Source organism: Dendrobates tinctorius, unplaced genomic scaffold (genome assembly GCF_039654945.1).
Source record: "Dendrobates tinctorius isolate UK_male_01 unplaced genomic scaffold, ASM3965494v1 ptg000005l, whole genome shotgun sequence".
Taxonomy (NCBI): Eukaryota; Metazoa; Chordata; class Amphibia; order Anura; family Dendrobatidae; genus Dendrobates; species Dendrobates tinctorius.
In genome coordinates this window covers 25,737,086-25,757,797 of record NW_027361673.1, presented here as the reverse complement: position 1 = coordinate 25,757,797, position 20,712 = coordinate 25,737,086, and the positions used below count along the sequence as shown (strand labels likewise).

The window sequence follows — 20,712 nt, the reverse complement described above, 5'->3', positions numbered from 1 at the left end:
CCCCACTGCAGCTGCCTCTGTGGGACCCCCTCCCTCCCCGGGCCATAAAGATCATCTGGACTGTACCTAGCTGCTGCCCTGGTAATCCCTCAAATGTCCCTCTGTAGCTTGATTCACAATTAACTGTTACCAGCCCGCTGTGATGCCCATCTGTAGTGGGCAATACCTGGATTGCACACCTTAATTTGTTTTATCAGCCGCACTGCAGACAATCATGAGCCGACTTAAGGGGCCAGGAGCGGCAGAAAAATTAAAGGAGTTTGCTAGACCTGACCCCGCTGAAAGTGCGCGGCACAGTAGGAGCACATCCTCTCAAGTTCAGCGCAAAAATCGCCCTTCTGGGGGAGAGGAGGAGACGGATCAGGAAGAACTGACCCTTAAACAAGCGTCTGTGCAGTTGATGCAGGCTCTCTCATTGACCAGGACATCCCTGACAGAGAAAATTGAGGATGTTTATACGGAGGTGGGGAGACTCCGTCAGGATATGCAGGCCATGAAGGGACGCATTACGGAGGTGGAAACGATGGTGTCCAGGGTGGAAGATACCATTACACCTATGGAGGCTAAATTAACGAAGGTGGCGGGCTCCATGAATGCCTGGAAGCAAAAGGCGGATGATTTAGAAAACAGAATGCGCAGGAATAATATACGTATTGTTGGGCTGCCTGAGCGCTCGGAGGGTCAGCATCCTGAGCAGTTTCTAGAGGATTGGCTTAAGACCTCCTTAGGGGACGAATTCTCCTCATTATTCGCCGTTGAAAGAGCTCACAGGGTCCCTACCAGACCCCTGCTTCCGGGGGCCCCACCTCGACCATTCCTGGCACGCCTGCTCAACTGCAAGGACAGAGACACCATCTTACGCCTGGCGCGCCTGAAAAGTCCTATTAAATTCAATAATGTTGTCATTTCCATCTTTCCGGACTTCTCCGTGGAGCTGCAGAAACAGCGGGCGCAGTTCTTCGAGGTCAAGAAGCGGCTCAGAGACAGGAACATTGTATATTCTATGATATATCCAGCCCGGCTCCGAGTTGTCCATGGGGGTTCATCAGGATTTTTTAAGGATCCGGCGGAGGCGAATGAATGGCTGCGGTCCCTTGGGGGATCCCCGACGGGGGAGTCCTAATGCGGCGACTGTTATTTCGGATCCTTTCAACCAAAGGTCTAATTGGAGCTCTCCCGGCGAGTTCCCAGATACCAGCTATACCGGACACTGTGCTCAGTGATGGTATCCCCCTTATTCATTTTCTGTTGGGGGCGTAAGACTGTACGCCTATGTTACTAGGTTCCTGCATTGCTTTTGCTTTTTCTTTTTTAAAAGTTTTTTTTATGTTTGTTGTTGTTTAGATAAAGGCTGCAGCCTACGTCAAATTCTGCTATCTGTGTGGACTCTCTGCACCTGGCTCGGGCGCCATTATACACCATATTTGAATGGATGGTAATGGGTTCTGAGCTGATTTGTATGACCTGGAATGTGAGGGGCATAAAAACCCCTCGCAAGAAAATTAAGGTATTCTCACAGGTCAGACATTGCCGTCCTCACATATTGGCCCTAGTGGAGACGCACCTGACCAGGGATACAGTTTGGTGGGTGCAGAAGCCGTGGGTGCAATGGTTTATGCATTCTTTTCACACCAGCTACTCAAGGGGAGTTTCTCTGTTAATTCATAAGCATGTTCGGTGGGAGGTCAGGGAATCATAGAATCATAGAATCGTAGAGTTGGAAGGGACCTCCTGGGCCATCTGGTCCAACCCCCTGCTCAAAGCAGGGAAGCCCGGAGAGACCCCGAGGGACGATTTGTGTTTGTCCATGCGCTGATTGACTCTCGGAAATATGTCATCCTTTGTATTTACAATCCCCCTCTGGCTAATATATCAATTCTCCAGAGGGCATTGAGCTTCGCTTTAAGTTACCCAGACGCACATGTCATCTGTATGGGAGATTTTAATCTGGTCATGCATAGCCATCTTGATAAATTGAGACTGGGCGATGGAATACAGGGTGGGGTCCCCCCCCCCGGGCTCATCCCAACTGTCACAATTTATGGCAGGTAGTGGGTGGCTAGATCTATGGAGAGTGCACCATCCAGAGACGAGGGAATACACTTGCCATTCCTCCACTAAACGCTCTCTGTCTCGCATAGACTACATTTTTGTATCCAGCGGTTTGGCGGCGTGGGTGGAGGACATTAAACACGGGAACAGGGGAGTTTCGGATCATAGTCCAGTCATTCTCAAACTTAAATATGGGCCATTGACTAACAGAATAGCATGGAAGCTGAACCCTTTTTGGCTGAAGTTGATAACACCCCCTGATAGAACGATAGATCAGCTACGTTGCTTCGTCTCGTCCCACCCCGAACCCCGAAATACCAATGTATTTTGGGATGCTCTTAAAGCCTATTTACGGGATTGTTTATCCTCTACAATTTCTCACATTAAGCGAGTGACACCGGAGGAAGATGGCGAGATGGAGCGACGTCTGAAAGACTCGGAGGCAGCCTATATATTGGATCAATCTAACAGTAATAGGATAGAACGGCTGACCGCTCAAAGGTTATATGCTCAATACACGGACACTAAGACGAAACGTAAATTATTTTTTGCCCGACAGTCTTATTTTGAGATGGGGAATCGGGCGAGTAAGTTTCTGGCCTACTTAGTACGACAGCACAATGCAACCAACACAATTCTACAGATCCGTGATTCAGATGGTACGTTGGTCTCCTCAACTGAGGAGATACTAAAGTGCTTTTCTGACTATTATGGCTCATTGTACAATTCTAAGACAGATATGGATGGCCCAGAGTGTTTGGACTATTTGTTAGATATAGAGTTTCCCACGCTAAGTCCTTCCCAACAGGCCTATATGGATGCTGAGTTTACTCTGGAGGAGGTAGAGGATGCCATACAAGGCATGGCCTCCGGGAAGGCCCCTGGGCCGGATGGATTCCCTGTGGAGTTATATAGAAAATATCAAGATATACTGGCGCCTCTTTTGTTGACAGTGTTTCGTGGGATTTGGGAGGGGGGATGCATGCCGGAGTCTTTTTATGAGGCCAATATAATTGATCAAAAAAAGGAGGGGAAGGACCCTTTGGATTGTGGATCGTATAGGCCTTTATCACTAGTAAATGTGGATTATAAAATTTTTACAAAAATTTTAGCCAAAAGAGTAAATACCGTTATATTGGATCTTGTACACCCTGATCAGACGGGTTTTATGCCGGGTAAGAGCACTTCCACAAATATCAGACGTGTCCAGTCAGTGGCCCAATATAGTTCTCTGGCACCGGATAATGAATGGGCATTGGCATCACTAGATGCGGCCAAGGCCTTTGACTCACTTGAATGGCCTTTTCTCCGTGCATGTTTGCAGAGATATGGATTTGGCGAAAGATTCCAAAACTGGGTCAATGTCTTATACTTGAAGCCCAAGGCCCGGGTCATCTTGAATAGCTCCATATCTGAATCATTTTCATTGCATAGGGGAACCCGTCAGGGGTGTCCTCTTTCCCCGGCCCTCTTTGCTCTCGCTATTGAGGCGCTGGCAATTCGTATAAGACTATCCCCTGATATCGCTGGTATAGAGATAGCGGGTCGGATGGATACCATAGGCTTATACGCTGATGATATGGTGATATTTATGGACAAAGCAGAGGAAACCCTGACAAGAGTGATTACTACCATAAATAAATGTAGTAAATATTCTGGCCTTTACATAAATTGGAATAAATCTGCTTTGATGCCTCTTTCCCATGCTCCAATGCCACGACTTGAGACTCTCTCCCTGCTGCCCATCGTGACTAGTTTCAAATATTTGGGGGTTCATATCTCTAAGGGCAGTAAATTTGATCTACAACTCAATATACAACCACTGCTGGAGACGGTCAGGGGTAAATTTGCGATCTGGGGTAAGCTTCCATTGTCTGTAGCTGGACGTATTAATTTAATTAAAATGATATTACTCCCCAAGCTTAACTACTTTCTTCAACATAGCAAATAAAAGGGGATATAGTGGGAGACCAATCAATTTCGTATAGTTGGTACATACACCACCCCAGACTATATTATAGCAAAAAAGGACAGTCATAAACCTAATCTAGAATAAAACGACAACACATGACCATAGTCCTATCAATAAAACAAATATTTTTATTTGATAATACCATAAAAACAAGGTTAATTAGTAAATTGGCAAAGCATCAAGTATACATGATCATATAATTTCAAAAATTGAAGGGTCAACTAACCATAATCTTGAAAAGAGGTTACATATATGTGTAGGATCCCATACATCAGAAATTTATTGCAAATAAATTATTAAATTAATGTGACCGCTGAAAACAGTGTACAGAATCATGATATGCTCATGATACAATAGTGTTGCATAAAAGATATAATAGTGTCATGAAAATATGTGATTATAAACATGTGTTACCACAACAACATACCAATGAAATAAAGTGCAATATATGTGCAACCACAAAACACAATCTGTATAATTAATGAACAATAAAGTGCAAAGTGCAATAATGTCCAGCAGGGGTTGCTATTAATTTAATAATTTATTTGCAATAAATTTCTGATGTATGGGATCCTACACATATATGCAACCTCTTTTCAAGATTATGGTTAGCTGACCCTTCAATTTTTGAAATTATATGATCATGTATACTTGATGCTTTGCCAATTTACTAATTAACCTTGTTTTTATGGTATTATCAAATAAAAATATTTGTTTTATTGATAGGACTATGGTCATGTGTTGTCGTTTTATTCTTTCTTTAACATAGTGCGGTGGTGGTGCCCAAATCCTTTTTTGCTCATTTAAATTCCAAAATCACATCCTTTATTTGGGGGAAAGCCAGGCCTAAACTAAAGTTGACCACTCTACAGAGACCCAAGAGGGGAGGGGGGGCAGCATTACCCAATTTCTTTTTATATTATCTAGCTGGACAGGCCAAGGCCTTAAGTACATGGATGCCTGGAGGCCACCTCCCGAATTCTGAGAGTCATCTTCTTCATGCTGCAGGGACTAGTTGCCCACTAGGTATTTTAGAAATGAGGAAAATAAATGTCCCGAGACTGCTGCCTCTGCTCCGTCTGGCACGATCAATATGGAGACAGATTAAGGGGGTGGTTGGATTTGGCGATGTTATAGCTGAAATGCCCCTGTGGAATAATGACTACCTCCCGATGCTGCGTGAACATCCGTCTGCCGAGTTCTGGGTTCAATACGGTGTCTCTACGATGGGTGATCTATACGATCATGGTACTTTAATATCCTTTGAGCAATTACAAGTCAATCGTGGTGTCCCGAGATCCCAGTTTTTCCATTATCTACAACTAAAGTCAGCTTTTCAATCGCATATGAGAAATTTAGATATGAGTGATGCCATTTCGTCTCTGCCCTTGATAGGGATCCTCAAGTCACAGGGCCCTCAAGGTCTCATCTCCTCTCTATATACATATATGTTGTCAGTGGGGACAGAATGTGCCATAGACTCCGTTAAGAAGAAATGGGAGAGGCTCATTCCTGATACACGGGATGAGGAACGGGAAGAAATTCTGGAGTCACCAATCTGGGTGTCTCCGTCTGCCAACAACAGGATGATACAATTGTACATTATTAATCAATCATATTTGACCCCAATTCGACTCTTTAAGATGGGCCGATATCAGTCATAGGAATGTTTGAGATGTCATTCAATGGATGCAGACTTTATTCATATGATCTGGTGCTGTCCTGTTGTTGTGCAATTCTGGAGAGGGGTGACGTTGTTATTAACATCCTTGCTACAAACGCCTGTTCCCCTCGAACCGCTGATATGTCTGTTTGGAGTGTGGGATGAGAAGACGTGGGGTCATTATGTTGGGATTTTTTTACGGGAGACACTGTTCATGGCACGAAAGATACTGGCACTACGATGGATGGGGAATTCACCTCCTTCTCTTGGGTCCTGGATCACTCTCGTAAATTCGATTATCCCATATGAAAGGACACTGTATCAGAATAGAGGGTGCCCAGGTAAATTTAAAAAGAGTTGGGAGAGATGGAACTCCTCTCACTTTACCTTGCAGAGCGGAGATGTCGCACAATAAACTGCTTGCTATATAGAAGTAGGCTGCAGAATAGTTAATGTTTTAGTAGATGTCGGTAGAGTTTAGAAGCCAGGCAGGTTCTATTACTGGTACAATAACATAACACCATTGTGATTCAATTGATATTATGTCTGCTTTATTTACATACAGTTGATGCACATAATATGCCTCATGTCTTCATGCTAATTGTACATATCTATTTTGTACTAGGTTTAACATTTTGCACTGAATGTATGTATTGTAAAACTGCTTATGGTTTAATAAACGAATTTAAAGTAGCAATAATCATCACAACTTTCTTATTTAGGTTGAAACAACCATTAATAGTGATGAGGAAAAATAGAATTAGACTTACCGGTAATTCGGTTTCTAGGAACCTTCCACGACAGCCACCTTGGAGGTTGTCTCCCCGCCCTAATGGGGGACAGGAACACAAAGAGGTTAAATAACCCTCCCCTTCCTGCTACCTCAGTGTTTTTTCTGAATATACTAGCATGAATAGTTACCGCCAGTAGAGCAGGAATCATCAGGTAAACATATCATACAGGGAGGGAAATTAGTGCTGTCGTGGAAGGTTCCTAGAAACCGAATTACCGGTAAGTCTAATTCTATTTTCTCTAGTCACCTTCCACGACAGCCACCTTGGAGCTATGCCAACGTTAATTTTTTTAGGGAGGGACTACAGCTTGCAGGACGCGTCTGCCGAACGTCAGATCCCTATTGAAATCCAGTCTATAGTGACTGGTAAAGGTGTGCACAGAGGACCAGGTGGCAGCTCTGCATATCTGCTCCGAAGACGTGTTTGCTCTTGCTGCCCAGGATGTAGCGATTGATCGAGAGGAGTGGGTTTTCAACGACCCGGGAGGAGAGAGATGTCTTGAAGAATATGCCAGGGAGATGGACTGCTTGATCCAACCAGCTATCGTGTTCTTTGCCGCTTTCTTCCCCTTATTTCTTCCTGAATACTGAAGGAACAGGTTCTGATCGATTCTCCAATCCTTGGTTGCTCCGAGGTAGTGGAGAACCACTCTGCGGACATCCAAGGTATGAAATTTTTCTTCCTTTGTATTAGAAGGATTTGGGCAAAATGAGGGCAACAAGATATCCTGACTTCTATGAAAATCTGACACCACTTTGGGCATAAAGGAGGGGTCTAGACGCAGTACTATACTGTCCGAGTTGAGTAGGAGGTAAGGTTCCTGTACTGATAGGGCCTGTAGGTCCTCCACCCGTCTAGCCGATGTGATTACCACAAGAAACACTGTTTTGAGTGTGAGAATTTTTTATGGAATTTCTGACAGGGGCTCAAACGGGGCCTGCGTCAGGCTATTGAGTACTAAATTTAGATCCCAGGGGGGAACCCGACTAGGGAGCGAAGGGCGAATTCTGCCTGCCGCGGTCATAAACCGCTTGACCCAGCGGTGTTTGGCTAGGTCTTGGTCAAAAAAAGAACTAGGGGCAGATACCTGTACTTTTAATGTACTTAGAGTGAGTCCTAGATCTAACCCTTTCTGCAGAAAATCTAGTACCTGGGCAATATTTGGATGGGCGGGGTCAGGGGCCCCCCGGAAGAAAAACATTTTGGGGGGGAAAGGCGTAGGCCAGTCTGAAGACCCATGGATGGGCAAATGCATCCGTCCCCTGGGCTCCATACATGGGACTGAGGAAGAAATAGGTCACCGCTTTTGTATTTTGCGCACTCGCGAACAGGTCGACTTCTGGGTCTCCCCATCTCGAGGCTAGAGCCTGGAAGACCTCTTGGTTCAGACACCATTCTCCTGGATGTACATCCTTCCTGCTCAGGAAGTCTGCCTGGATGTTTTCCGACCCTTTCAGGTGTACCGCGGAAATGGATAACAGGTGTTTCTCTGCCCAGCGGAAGATCCTTGTTGCTACCTTCTTTAGACTGGCATACCTCGTGCCCCCCTGGTGTCTGAGATATGCCACCGTGGTCACGTTGTCGGAGTATATCCGAACATGATGGTTCTTGACAAGGGCTGATGCGGCCTTCAGTGACTCTTCCACTGCCGTCAACTCCCTTAGGTTCGAAGATCCAGATCTTATGTTCTGGGGACACTGCCCTTGGAAGTATGAATCCTCGACCACGGCTCCGCAGCCTCTCAGACTGGCATCGGTACATAATATTTTTAGAGGAAGCAGATCCCAGCTTACTCCCCGCCTCAGGTTTCGGTAACTCAGCCACCACCAGAGGGCCGATTTTACATGTTCTGGAAGTGGAACCTTTTTGATAGGTTGTTTGGATACTTCCTCGTGTTTATCAGGACGTATGACTGGAGTACTCGCGTGTGAGCCTGTGCCCAGGATACCGCCTGAATGCACGCTGTCAGGGTACCCAGGATAGACATTGCGTCCCTCAGCGTCGGTGTCCTTTGGTCTCTGAACCGGATTATTCTCTGACGAAGGTCTGTTTGACAATCTTCGGGGAGAAAGGACGTCCTCTTCTCTGAATCCAAGAGGATCCCCAGTAATTTAGCCGAATGGAGATGACTGCTTCTTTCATGATCTTCGTGAACACCCTTGGTGCTGGGGATACCCCAAACAGCAGGGCACTGAACTGGAGGTGGCTGATTCCTTGGTTGTGGGAGATCACGAACCTCAGGAACTTCCGGTAACCTGGATGAATGGGAACGTGATAATACGCGTTCCTTAGCTCTATTGTGGCCATCTGCCAGCCTCATCCAATAAGAGGGATCGCTGATTTCACTGACTCCATCTTGAACCTTCTGTACTTGATGAAGTGGTTCAGGGGCTTCAGGTTTATGATGAGCCTGTGCTTTCCTGAGGGTTTCTTTATCAGGAACAGGCGAGAGTAGTGTCCTCTGCCCACATCTTGTGGAGGTACATACGAGACCACTCCTTCCCATAGCAGCTCTTCTACTTCAAGCAAAAGGACTTTTTGCAGACTTGGGGACTGTGCCGGGGTAATTCTTAGGGCATGTGGGGGGGTGCTCGAACTCCAAGTTCAGCCCAAACTGTATAGCGTGCAGGACCCACTGGTTCAAGGTCGTGGCATGCCATTGGGAGAGAAACTGTGTGAGTCGACCCCCGACCCGGGAGTCACTGATTCTCCGGGGGCTGCAGTTGTTGGGGCACAAGGATGTTTCTTCCTTTACCCCCTTTCGGGTAGCTCCATCGACCCGTCTTGCCCTTCCCTCTGAATGCCTTCTGAGAGGTCTGTTCTCTTGAGGGACGAATAAACCGCCTTTTGGTGGCTTTCTGTTCCGGCAGTGACTTATTCTTGTCGGAAGCTTTCTCAAGGATATCATCCAGGACAGGAACGAATACATGGTGCCCCTGGAAGGGGAAGGCACAGAGTTTCGTCTTGGAGGTGATATCGCCACCCCATGACTTCAGCCACAAGGCTCTCCTGGCCGAGTTTGAAAGGACTAGGGAACTTGCTGCCACCCGTACCGTTTCTCCTGAAGCATCAGCTAAATAACCTGTTGCCTTTTGGAGGATTGACAGGGAGTCTAAGATTTCCTCTCTTGGGGTACCCCCTGATAAGATGGTCTTCCAACGTCCGTAGCCAGAAAAACAAAGATCTGGCTACGCAGGTGGATGCAATATTTGCTTTGAGCAGGTTCGTAGAAGCTTCCCAGGACTTTTTAAGTTGGCTTTCTATTTTGCGACCCATCGGATCCTTCAAATGGGAAGCATCCTCAAAGGGTAAGGACGTCTTCTTAGTGACTTTAGACACTTTGACGTCTATCTTAGGGACCTCCCAAATAGAACTATCACCCTATAGGGGAAACCGTTTTTTTAGCTCAGAGGGCACAGTGAGTGCCTTCTCGGGGGAGGACCACTCCTGAGCTATTAGGTCCTGCATCACCTCACGAACCGGGAAACCCTTTCTACCTCTGGTTTTCAACCCTCCAAACATCTCATCCTGGACTGAGAGCTTAACCTCCTCCTCCACTCCCATGGTATTTCTTACCATGAAGACTAACTCCTCCATATCCTCAGAGGAGAAATAGTATTTTTTTTGTATCATGACTGGAGGTGGACGTGGAGCCCTCATTTTCCCAAATATCCTCCGATCCTGAGGAACTGACTTCTCCTGAGTCTGAGTCAGCTTCCATAGGTGCCCTTTTCCTCTTTTTTTGGGTAGGGCCCTGGGCCACCGGGGTCTGGGATGCCATGGAGGTTTGAACCTCCTGCCTAATGAGAGTTTTTATGCGGTCAAACAGGGAGGGTTGCTCGGTACGCAGGATATTTTGCGTACAAGGTTGGCATAACTTCTTTTTGTAGTCAGAAGGAAACCTGGCACCACATATGCCACACTTGCGGAGGTTTCTAGGGGCAGAGGCCTTGTCTTCCTGTAAGAAGAAAGAGAAGGCTTACTCAGACCTGTGCCACCAACTTTTTGACAGGCAAGGGACCGGCCTTGCTACTCACTGTAGGAGGGGGAACGCTGGGCTCCGCAGATGCTGCAGTCGAGGGGTTCTCACCATCCATGTCTGCACACACCACAGACACACTGCGCTTACCTGGAGCTGTGGCACCCTTTTGTGGGTGTTGCTGCGTTCATTTGCTGGGTGCTCCTCCTTCTCCCCCCGTCCCTGGGGAGGAACGTCGTTCGACTCCCGCTGCCATTGGACTCCTTTCCCGGGTGCCGGCACGCGTTTCCCCCTCACAGGACGCTGGGGGCCGCAAACCGGAAGTGCGCGTCACCGCTACTTCCGGTCGACTGCCCGCCCCCTCTGACGCGCGCGGTTACAATGTAGCGCTGGGAGGTAGGAGGAAGCCGGGGACCTGTGCAGGACCCCGGTAGGCACCATACCGCCCCGCTTTACCCCGGAGGGCGCGGGAGGGGCGGTCAACGTCCCGAGTCACACCGAAGGTGGAGAAGGGAGCAGCACATGGAGGAGGAGAGGCGAACCCCCCGACCTCGGCTGCCCAGCTTCCTGAGTACATAGGGGCTCCGCTTGCTGGCCACGGCAGCCCTTTGTGACCTCTTCATGCCCTGATAGGGGACAGGAAAAACATTGAGGTAGCAGGAAGGGGAGGGTTATTTAACCTCTGTGTTCCTGTCCCCCATTAGGACGGGGAGACAACCTCCAAGGTGGCTGTCGTGGAAGGTGACTAGAGAAAGAGCTCTGATAACATCTTATCCGAGTACTCTCAGGTGTTATCCGAGCATCTGGGAGTGCTTGTATATTATGTTCAAGTCCCTGCGGCTGCATGACTTGTGGCTGTTAGACAGCCTGAACACATGTGGGGGTTGCCTGCTTGTTATGCAATCCCCACGTGTGATCAGGCTAACAGCCGCAAATCATGCAGCCGCAGGGACTCGAATATACAAGCATTCCCATATGCTCGGATAACACCTGAGAGTGCTTGGATAAGACGTTATCAGAGCACGTTCGCTCAGCAATAGTTATTAACAAATAACTGTGTATTAGGTTTAAAACTCGCTGAGAAAAGCCAAATTCTGCTACAGCTGTGAGGTTGTGCAAGACTTTCATATCACAGATCATACACCATGGCAAAACCGATACAGCGATAAGCGACAAGGCAGTTTTCTGCGCAGGATGAGGTTTCAAGATGTGCTGTTTAAGCCGTTTTGAAGATGCACCAAGAAATGGGCAGCATTGAGAACCACAGACACTGGTCGGCCAAAGAAATTACTTCCAGGGCTGTGGAGTCAAGAGTCGTGGAGTCAGAGTCGGTGTCCATTGTGGTGGAGTCAGTCATTATAAAATGGACCGACTCCTAAAATATATAATAAATTAGTACAGTAGTACAATGCAGGATGTGCTGTAAATTATTTCATAAGAATTTGGGAATGTGATAAAATGTCTGTCCTGTTACTGATCTAAGGATCTCGGCTTTTAGTGGAGATGAATCTGTGCTGCACTTTATGTACATGCTCAGTAGTGAGGCAGTGCTGTGGAGATGAATCTGTCCTGCACTTTATATCCATGCTCTGTAGTGAGGCAGGACTGTGGATTTGAATCTCTGCTGCACTTTATGTACAGGCTCAGTAGTGAGGCAGTGCTGTGGAGATGAATTTGTGCTGCACTAAATGTACATGCTCAGTAGTGAGGCAGTGCTGTGGAGATGGATCTGTGCTGCACATTATGCACATGCTCAGTAGTGAGGCAGTGCTGTGGAGATGAATCTGTGCTGCACTTTATGCCCATGCTCAGTAGTGAGGCAGGGCTGTGGGGATGAATCTGTGCTGCGCTTTATGTACATGCTCAGTAGTGACCAGCGCTGTGGAGATGAATCTATGCTGCACTTTATGTACATGTTCAGTAGTGAGGCAGGACTGTGGAGATGAATCTGTGCTGCACTTTATGTACATTCTCAGTAGTGAGGCAGTGCTGTGGAGATGAATCTGTGCTGCACTTTATGCTCCTACTCAGTAGTGAGGCAGTGCTGTGGAGATGAATCTGTGCTGCACTTTATGCCCATGCTCAGTAGTGAGGCAGTGCTGTGGAGATGAATCTGTGCTGCACTTTATGTACCTGCTCAGCAGTGAGGCAGTGCTGTGGTGATGAATCTGTGCTGCTCTTTATGCACATGCTCAGTACTGAGGCAGTGCTGTGGAGATGAATCTGTGCTGCACTTTATGTACATGCTCAGTAGTGAGGCAGTGCTGTGGAGATGAATCTGTGCTGCTCTTTATGTACAGGCTCAGTAGTGAGGCAGTGCTGTGGAGATGAATCTGTGCTGCTCTTTATGTACAGGCTCAGTAGTGAGGCAGTGCTGTGGAGAGGAATCTATGCTGCACTTTATGTACATGCTCAATAGTGAGGCAGTGCTGTGGAGATGAATCTGTGCTGCACTTTATGTACACGCTCAGTAGTGAGGCAGTGCTGTGGAGATGAATCTGTGCTGCACTTTATGTACATGCTCAGTAGTGAGGCAGTACTGTGGAGATGAATCTGTGCTGCACTTTATGTACAGGCTCAGTAGTGAGGCAGTGCTGTGGAGATGAATCTGTGCTGCACTTTATGTACATGCTCAGTAGTGAGGCAGTGCTGTGGAGATTAATCTGTGCTGCTCTTTATGTACATGCTCAGTAGTGAGGCAGTGCTGTGGAGATTAATCTGTGCTGCTCTTTATGTACATGCTCAGTAGTGAGGCAGTGAAACTGAGGAGTCGGGAGATTTGGCTTACCGACTCCACAACCCTGTTTACTTCCCATTGAAATCAGAAGATGTCCAGCAGTTCTTAAATGGCAACAACCAGTGGGATCCAGCTACACCTCCATCTACTAATCAGAGAAGACTGGCCAGAAATTGTCTTCGTGCAAGAATTACAGACAAAAAGCCCTACTCTGGATTGACGAGTCAGAATGTGAAATATTTGGCTATAACACGAGACGGATTGTCTGAGGGCTGTAGGGCAGTACAATAATAAGTGTCTGCAGTCAACAGTGAAGCATGATGGAGGTACCTACAAATATTGATTTGATTTGGATCTCTTCCTCCAAACACGGCTAGTTGAGTTAATGCCAAGAGCTCAGTTTTTGTCATCTGACCACAGCGCCTTCTCCCAATCATTCACAGAATCATCCAGGTGTTCATTGGCAAACCAGACGGGCCTAAACACATTACGTCATAAAGGTTTAAAATACTGCAGTGCCCACAAGGTCTCCCTGCTCAAGAAGGCACATGTACAGGCCCGTCTGGTTTGCCAATTAACACCTGGATGATTCTGTGAATGATTGGGAGGAGGTGCTGTGGTCAGATGAGACAAAAACTGAGCTCTTGGCATTAACTCAACTAGCCGTGTTTGGAGGAAGAGAAATGCTGCCTATGACCCAAAGAACACAATCCCCACTGTCAAGCATGGAGGTGGAAACATTATGTTTTAGGGGTATTTCTCTGCTAAGGGCACAGGACTACTTCACTGCATCAATGAGAGGATGGAGCCATGTACCGTAAAATCCTGAGTGACAACCTCCTTCCCCCCGACAGGACAATAAAAATTGGTCATGACTGGGTCTTGCAGCAAAACAATCACCCAAAACATATAGCCAAGGCAACAAAGAAGTGGCTCAAATAGAAGCACATTTAAGGTCATGGAGTGGCCTAGCCAGTCTCCAGACATTAATCCCATAGAAAACTTTATGGAGGGAGTTAAGTTCCAAGTTGCCAAGCGACAGCCTCAAAATCTTAATGGCTTAGGCCTCTTTCACACTTCCGTTTTTTACAATCAGTCACAATCCTCCAGGTTTTGAAAAAAACGGATCCTCAAATTTTTTTTTGAGGATCCGTTTTTTTCCCCATTGACTTGCATTAATGGCGGATTGTGACGGATTGCTGTCCGTTGCATCCTTTTTTTTTTGAGGATCCGCCAAAAATTGCTGTCCATCACCATCCTCAAAGATTTCAAAACGGAGCTCTCTCTCTCTCGGCCAGCATTTCCTTTAAATTTCCGCATTTTCAGGATCCGTCTAAAAACGGATCCTGTGCCATCCGTTCACATCAGTTAACAACGGATCCGCTTGTATGACTTTTTGGCGGATTTGAACTGATGCAAAAAACTGAAGTGTGAAAGAGGCCTTAGAGATGATCTGCAAAGAGGAGTGGACCAAAATTCCTCCTGACATGTGCGCAAATCTCATCATCAACTACAAAAAACGTCTGACGGCTGTGCTTGCCAACAAGGATTTTGCCACCAAATATTAAGTCTCGTTTGCCAGAGGGATCAAATACTTATTTCTCACTGCAAAATGCAAATAAATTTACACAATGTGATTTTCTGGATTTTATATGTTTATATTCTATCTCTCAATGTTAAAATTAACCTTCCCTTAAAATTATAGACTGTTCATGTCTTTGTCAGTGGGCAAACTTACAAAATCAGCAAGGGATCAAATAATTATTTCCTTTACTGTATATTCTGTTTGTCAATACATGATGCATTAAATAGAGCTGAAGAGCAGACATTGGAGCTTATGTGACGTTAAATGTTACCATCCAGCCAAACCTGATACATATAGACATGAATGACTGTAGTTTGTCCAGGTACTTTAGATAGGTGCGCAGGACCAGTCCCCAAAATGACGTTAGGGACTTTTTAAACTGCAGAGCTAAAGAATGTCTTCACTGCTTGTGAAGTCCTTTCCTTGCTGTAAACGGGTTAGAAACTTTCCTGTGCAAAATCCATGGAAGAAAATTGACAAAAAACAACATTTATCCAAAGCAATTTGTCAAAGCCAAGACTAGTGCGGCCATGGCCAATCACAGTGGCAATTATTACCATAACTCGCAGATTTCACATCCTCCATCCTTTAAGCTGAAGCAAAGCAATCATTTGCTAACAAAGCTGTCACTGTGGGACAGTCATAAAAACAAGTGAGGAAATTACCAGTTATGGTTCAGCACTTCACACTTAAGGGTCACTCTGCCAGCCCTCCACACTCCCACCATCTCAACTTCTTTAACTCTTCCAGTACTGGGACTTTCTATCGTGTACTGCTCTACTAAGAATAACACTTCCACTACTTGAGACTAAATTGACCTGCACAGAAAATAAACAGAGCATAAAGAAAAAATGGCAACATAAGACTGGCCTCAAACTCAGTTTCCTTTCAAAATAAATGAAAAGTGTCTAGAAGAAAATTTCGAGGCAGGACATGATTACATTTGTTTCAGTCGGGGTGTTAAAATCACACAGGAGACTGGGAGGGAAAATCAAAGCAGAATAACATGTGCTACTGTTTGTCGGGGAGAGAAAAGCCCTTCTATAATTATGATATAATCACTGCATTTTCTCGCGGTTTTAAAATGTGAATACGATATTGTGATTGCAAGGCGACAGTCCGACAAAAAGAGGTCTTTTCCCCCCTCTATACAGCCTATAGGCAGGTTAAGGGCACTTTCTTGGTCAACAAACACGGTGGAAAAAAAGGAAGTCTCTCCCTCCTCCTCATCTACTCTAGCAAACCTGCAAATCACATTTGTGGGAACTGGTCATCCAACCACCATCCAAAAATAGGTCTTCCCCATATTCCATTAGTACGCCGCAGGCGGGGGGAGGCCAGAGACAGTTCAACAACTAGGCAGAAGATATGGGAAAAGGTTGGACATACTTGTTGTTCACCAAGGTTTACGCTATTTAGTCGCAGAAGATTAGAGCCAGAAGACCAATATTCTCTACCAGAAATGGTAGCCACATGTACAAACACTGAGAACGTTGGGCTATTAGGAAAGTCAAGTGTGAAATATATTCTCTCGTAATCAGTAGGAAAATAACTTACTTCAAAGATCCAGAGAGTCTGGGCTGCTGGAGGAGTTTTTCGGCATGGTTTAGGGCCATAAGGTTATCGCCTAGAGCCAAAGCAACGTAGGCACTACAGGCGAGGACAGAACACCTGTGGAGGGAGAAGGGGACACTTTAAGGAAACTACATTATACATTAAAACAAAACATTCAGATTCCACTAAAAAGCTGAGAAATTCTTGTTCAAGCATGTAAAACACACGATTGAGGGAATCTGTCAGCCTATTTATATGAGCATGCAGCTCTTTCAAAGACAGATCCAGCAATACCGTTACATGGCCGGTCAGTTCCTCCCTTACGGAGAAACCTTATCGATATGCAAATGAGGCCAAAGAGATATTGTAGATCTGAGGTCTCTGTCACTCCAGCTCTATTCTCTGCCCAGTGCCGCCTCTTGCATAGCCTGAAGTCACCCAGCATACAGGCTGTCAGTCAAGCATTAGCACAGGGCTGTGGAGTCGGAGTCGTGGAGTCGGAGTCGGTGCTCATTTTGGTGGAGTCGGAGTCGGAGTTGGAGTCGGTATAAAATGGACCGACTCCGACTCCTAAAATATATAATAAATTGGGTACAGTAATTCAATGCAGGATGTGCTGAATATTTTTTCATAGGCGTTTGGGAAAGTTATGAAATGTCCTATAAATGGCTGTTATATTCCTGATCTAAGGCTACATTCACACACAGCGTTTTTCCTGTGTTTTTTGAGGATACGTTTTTCAGCTGCAAAAGCAGATCATCTTTTTAAAAAACTGCATCACCTGAAAGGTTTTTGAGCTCATAGATAATGTTTTCAATAGCAAAAGCAGATTAGAAATCTGCTCTATCTATCCATTTATCCATATCTGTCTATCCGTATCGTATCTGTACCAAAAAGAATGAAAACCGGGTAGTACACCAATATATATTCTGTTCTATCTAAATATCTTGATTATTGGATCATAAAAATGATTAAATGTCTGAGGTTCACATTGTACTACAATAAATTTTTCACTTAAATATAAGCAATATGTGTGGGAGTCGGAGTCGGAGTCTTGGAGTCGGTGTAAGGGAAATTGAGGAGTCGGAGTCGCAGGTTTGGCTTACCGACTCCACAGCCCTGATTAGCAGGCAGCGCAGTGAAGGGACTAGAGCTGGATTGACAGAGGCAGCAGATCTACAAACAGTTCTTCAGCCTCATTTGCATATAAAACATGCTACAGGTTAGCGATACAGGGTAACTGGAGTCTGCAGCAGCCATCTCCTATTTATTCATAATTAGCTGCGGTTCGGTTTCTCCTAATACTTTACACTGCAGCACTGCCGTTTCATACCAGATATGATTTTCTATGTAGTGGCACAAACTTACCAAAGGTTCTGCAAGTCAATGCATTTACTACAGCAAATATGGAAAAATAATGTTGCACTAAAAGTAACAAAAACCCACAGTAAAAAAAAAAAAAAAAAAAAAAAAAAAGGGTGGGGGGGGGGGGGGTCACCCAAGTGTCACATATGCATAACTATATATGATTGATATGTGTGGTATGGGAAGATGTAGCCAAAATATTTACTTTTAAGGCTATGAACACATTTAAAACCAAAATAAGTCAATTTTGCAAATAGTATTTTGAGAAGCAATTTTCTACTGTTTTTTGTCTTCAGCACCAAAGCAGACCTGTGCGTCTCCTCCATGGTAACAGACCGCTAACAAGCCCTGACCATGCAGTCATACTCCCATCTATCCGGAAACCTAATACCTGCTTATAAACCAACATATACAAAAAGTCAGGACGATTAAAAGGGATGAGGCCTGCAGAATCAGAATGCATAGTTACCACGGAAAGACCCAAATAAGCTTTAGTGCTGTGGACACAAAACAGTAGGAAATCACTAAGGAGGACCACTTGCAAAGGCACTTTATTATGTTCCTTCTAGATGCATAACAAATTGCTGGCAAAACTGGACATGGCCTTTAACTATATACCGTATAGATTTAAAAAAAAAAAAATCCCGATTTGAATGTTATTGTGAAAAATTAACAAATTTGGGCAAATTTGGCAAATGTTGAAATGCAAATATTTTAAGTAAGATGCATTGGTATAATGGCGGTGGTAGTACAGATAGACGCCCAGCTACTCAGCAAACATCTTGGTGCCAAGGAATGGTCGTATCAATGCCCTAAAGAGTAACCAGATATTTCCTACATTCTTCCCCATATAGGAACCTTTCAGCGGGCCAGAACTAGCAGCTCATTCACATGAGCGGTTTTGAGTTACTGAATCTGTGAGAACAGGCAGGTTAGTATGACTAACTAGAATCACACTGAAGTTGTTCAAGTGAGCAAGAGCACAAAGTTTACCTTCTCCCAGGGAAAAAGAATAGTGCCTAGCTTCCAGGAGAAATCGGCTCCATTTAGCCCCTTAGTGACAGTGACAATTTTGACCTTAATAACCAGGCCAAATTTTTTAAATCTGACCACTGTCACTTTATGAGGTCATAACTCTGAAACACTTCAAGGGATCCCACTGATTCTGAGAATATTTTTTTCGTGACATATTATACTTCCTAACAGTGGTAAAATTTGACCAATATGACTTGCGTTTGTTAAAAAAGTGCAAAACTTTTGAAAATTACGCAATTTTCAAACTTTTAATTCTTTATGCCCTTAAATCAGGGAGTTAGGTCACACAAAAAGGAGATTTTTGTGTACTCACCGTAAAATCTCTTTCTCTTAGCCTTTAATTGGGGGACACAGAACCGTGTTATGCTGCTGTCCACTAGGAGGTGACACCATGCATAATCTGAAAAAGATTAACTTTGGCTCCTCCTCTGCAGTATACACCCCTGGACGGCGTCAGCCTTCTCCAGTTTTGTGCAAAAGCATTAGGAGGAATATACCAGAAACATAACCATGCCTGTAAAAAAAGGCTACTATAAACAGGCTCAAACAACAATATGAGAACCCAACCGTAACAACGGCCCGCAAGGGCTACAGGGTGGGAGCTGTGTCCCCCAATTAAAGGCTAAGAGAAAGGGATTTTACGGTGAGTACACAAAAATCTCCTTTACTCTGTCGCCTTATTGGGGGACACAGAACCGTGGGACGTCCTAAAGCAGTCCCTGGGTGGGAAGCAGTGGACGAATATTGTGCTGACAATCCCCTAGACTTGGGGTACTGCCGCCTGCAGGACCCGTCTACCCAGGCTCGCATCCGCTGAGGACTGGGTATGCACTCTGTAGTGTTTTGTAAATGTGTGCAGGCTAGTCCAAGTGGCTGCCTTAGGCCGGTTTCACATTAGCGCTTTTTAAGCGCACGCACGGCCGGGGTAGCTCCGCCCCCGAGCCGGCTCTCTGCCCGGCGTGCCCGCCCCTTGCTTGTAGCGCCGCCTCCTATCGCACAACGGCGCCTGCGATCGGCGCACCCTATCTTTAGCATAGGGTGCGCAGATCGTGCGCAGGCCGTGCGCTAGTTGCGCTTTGACCTGCGCTGCGCACTTTTGACGGTGCGCCGTGCGCGCCAAAATCCGAAAAGTTTGATTTTGGCGCGCACGGCGCACCGTCAAAAGTGCGCAGCGCAGGTCAAAGCGCAACTAGCGCACGGCCTGCGCACGATCTGCGCACCCTATGCTAAAGATAGGGTGCGCCGATCGCAGGCGCCGCTGTGCGATAGGAGGCGGCGCTACAAGCAAGGGGCGGGCACGCCGGGCAGAGAGCCGGCTCGGGGGCGGAGCGACCCCCGGCCGTGCGTGCGCTTAAAAAGCGCTAATGTGAAACCGGCCTTACACACTTGATGTGCTGAGGCTTGATGCCGAATGGCCCAAGAGGCCCCTACCGCCTGCGTAGAGTGTGCCGTGATACCGGCCGGAAGGGGAGAATTGTTGAGGCAGTAAGCCTCTTGAATGGTGGACTTGATCCACCTAGCAAGGGTGGCTTTGGAAGCCGGTAGGCACTTGCGAATGCCTTCTGGAAGAAGGAAAAGTGAATCAGACTTCCGGAAGGGAGCAGTCCTAGACACGTAAATACGCAATGCCCTGACAAGGTCAAGCGTATGCAGAGCCTTCTCTACCCTATGAACGGGAGCCGGGCAAAGAGACGGCAGTGATATTTCCTCATTGAGGTGGAAGCTGGACACGACCTTCGGAAGGAAGGATGGTACTGTACGGAGAACCACCTTGTCCTGATGAAAAACCAGGAAGGGTTGTCTGCAGGAAAGAGCTGAAAGTTCAGACACCCTGCGTAGCGAGGTGATTGCCACCAGGAAAACCACTTTCTGTGATAGAAAGCAGAGTGAGACCACCCTAAGGGGTTCAAAAGGAGGTGACTGTAGTGCTGTCAAGACCAGGTTGAGGTCCCACATCTCCAACGGACGTTTGTAGG

The 20,712-nt window shown here is 46.1% G+C and overlaps 1 protein-coding gene across 8 annotated transcripts in view; it reads right to left on the bottom strand.

The window, feature by feature from the left end:
* Nucleotides 1-20,712, bottom strand: part of CNOT10 (CCR4-NOT transcription complex subunit 10) — a 187,473-nt gene that overhangs the window by 31,264 nt on the left and 135,497 nt on the right. For all 8 annotated transcript variants that reach the window (XM_073568782.1, XM_073568835.1, XM_073568844.1 and 5 more), the window contains one exon: nucleotides 16,340-16,453. In XM_073568782.1, the coding sequence (XP_073424883.1) occupies nucleotides 16,340-16,453 (114 nt within the window). The remainder of the gene's footprint in view (nucleotides 1-16,339; nucleotides 16,454-20,712) is intronic.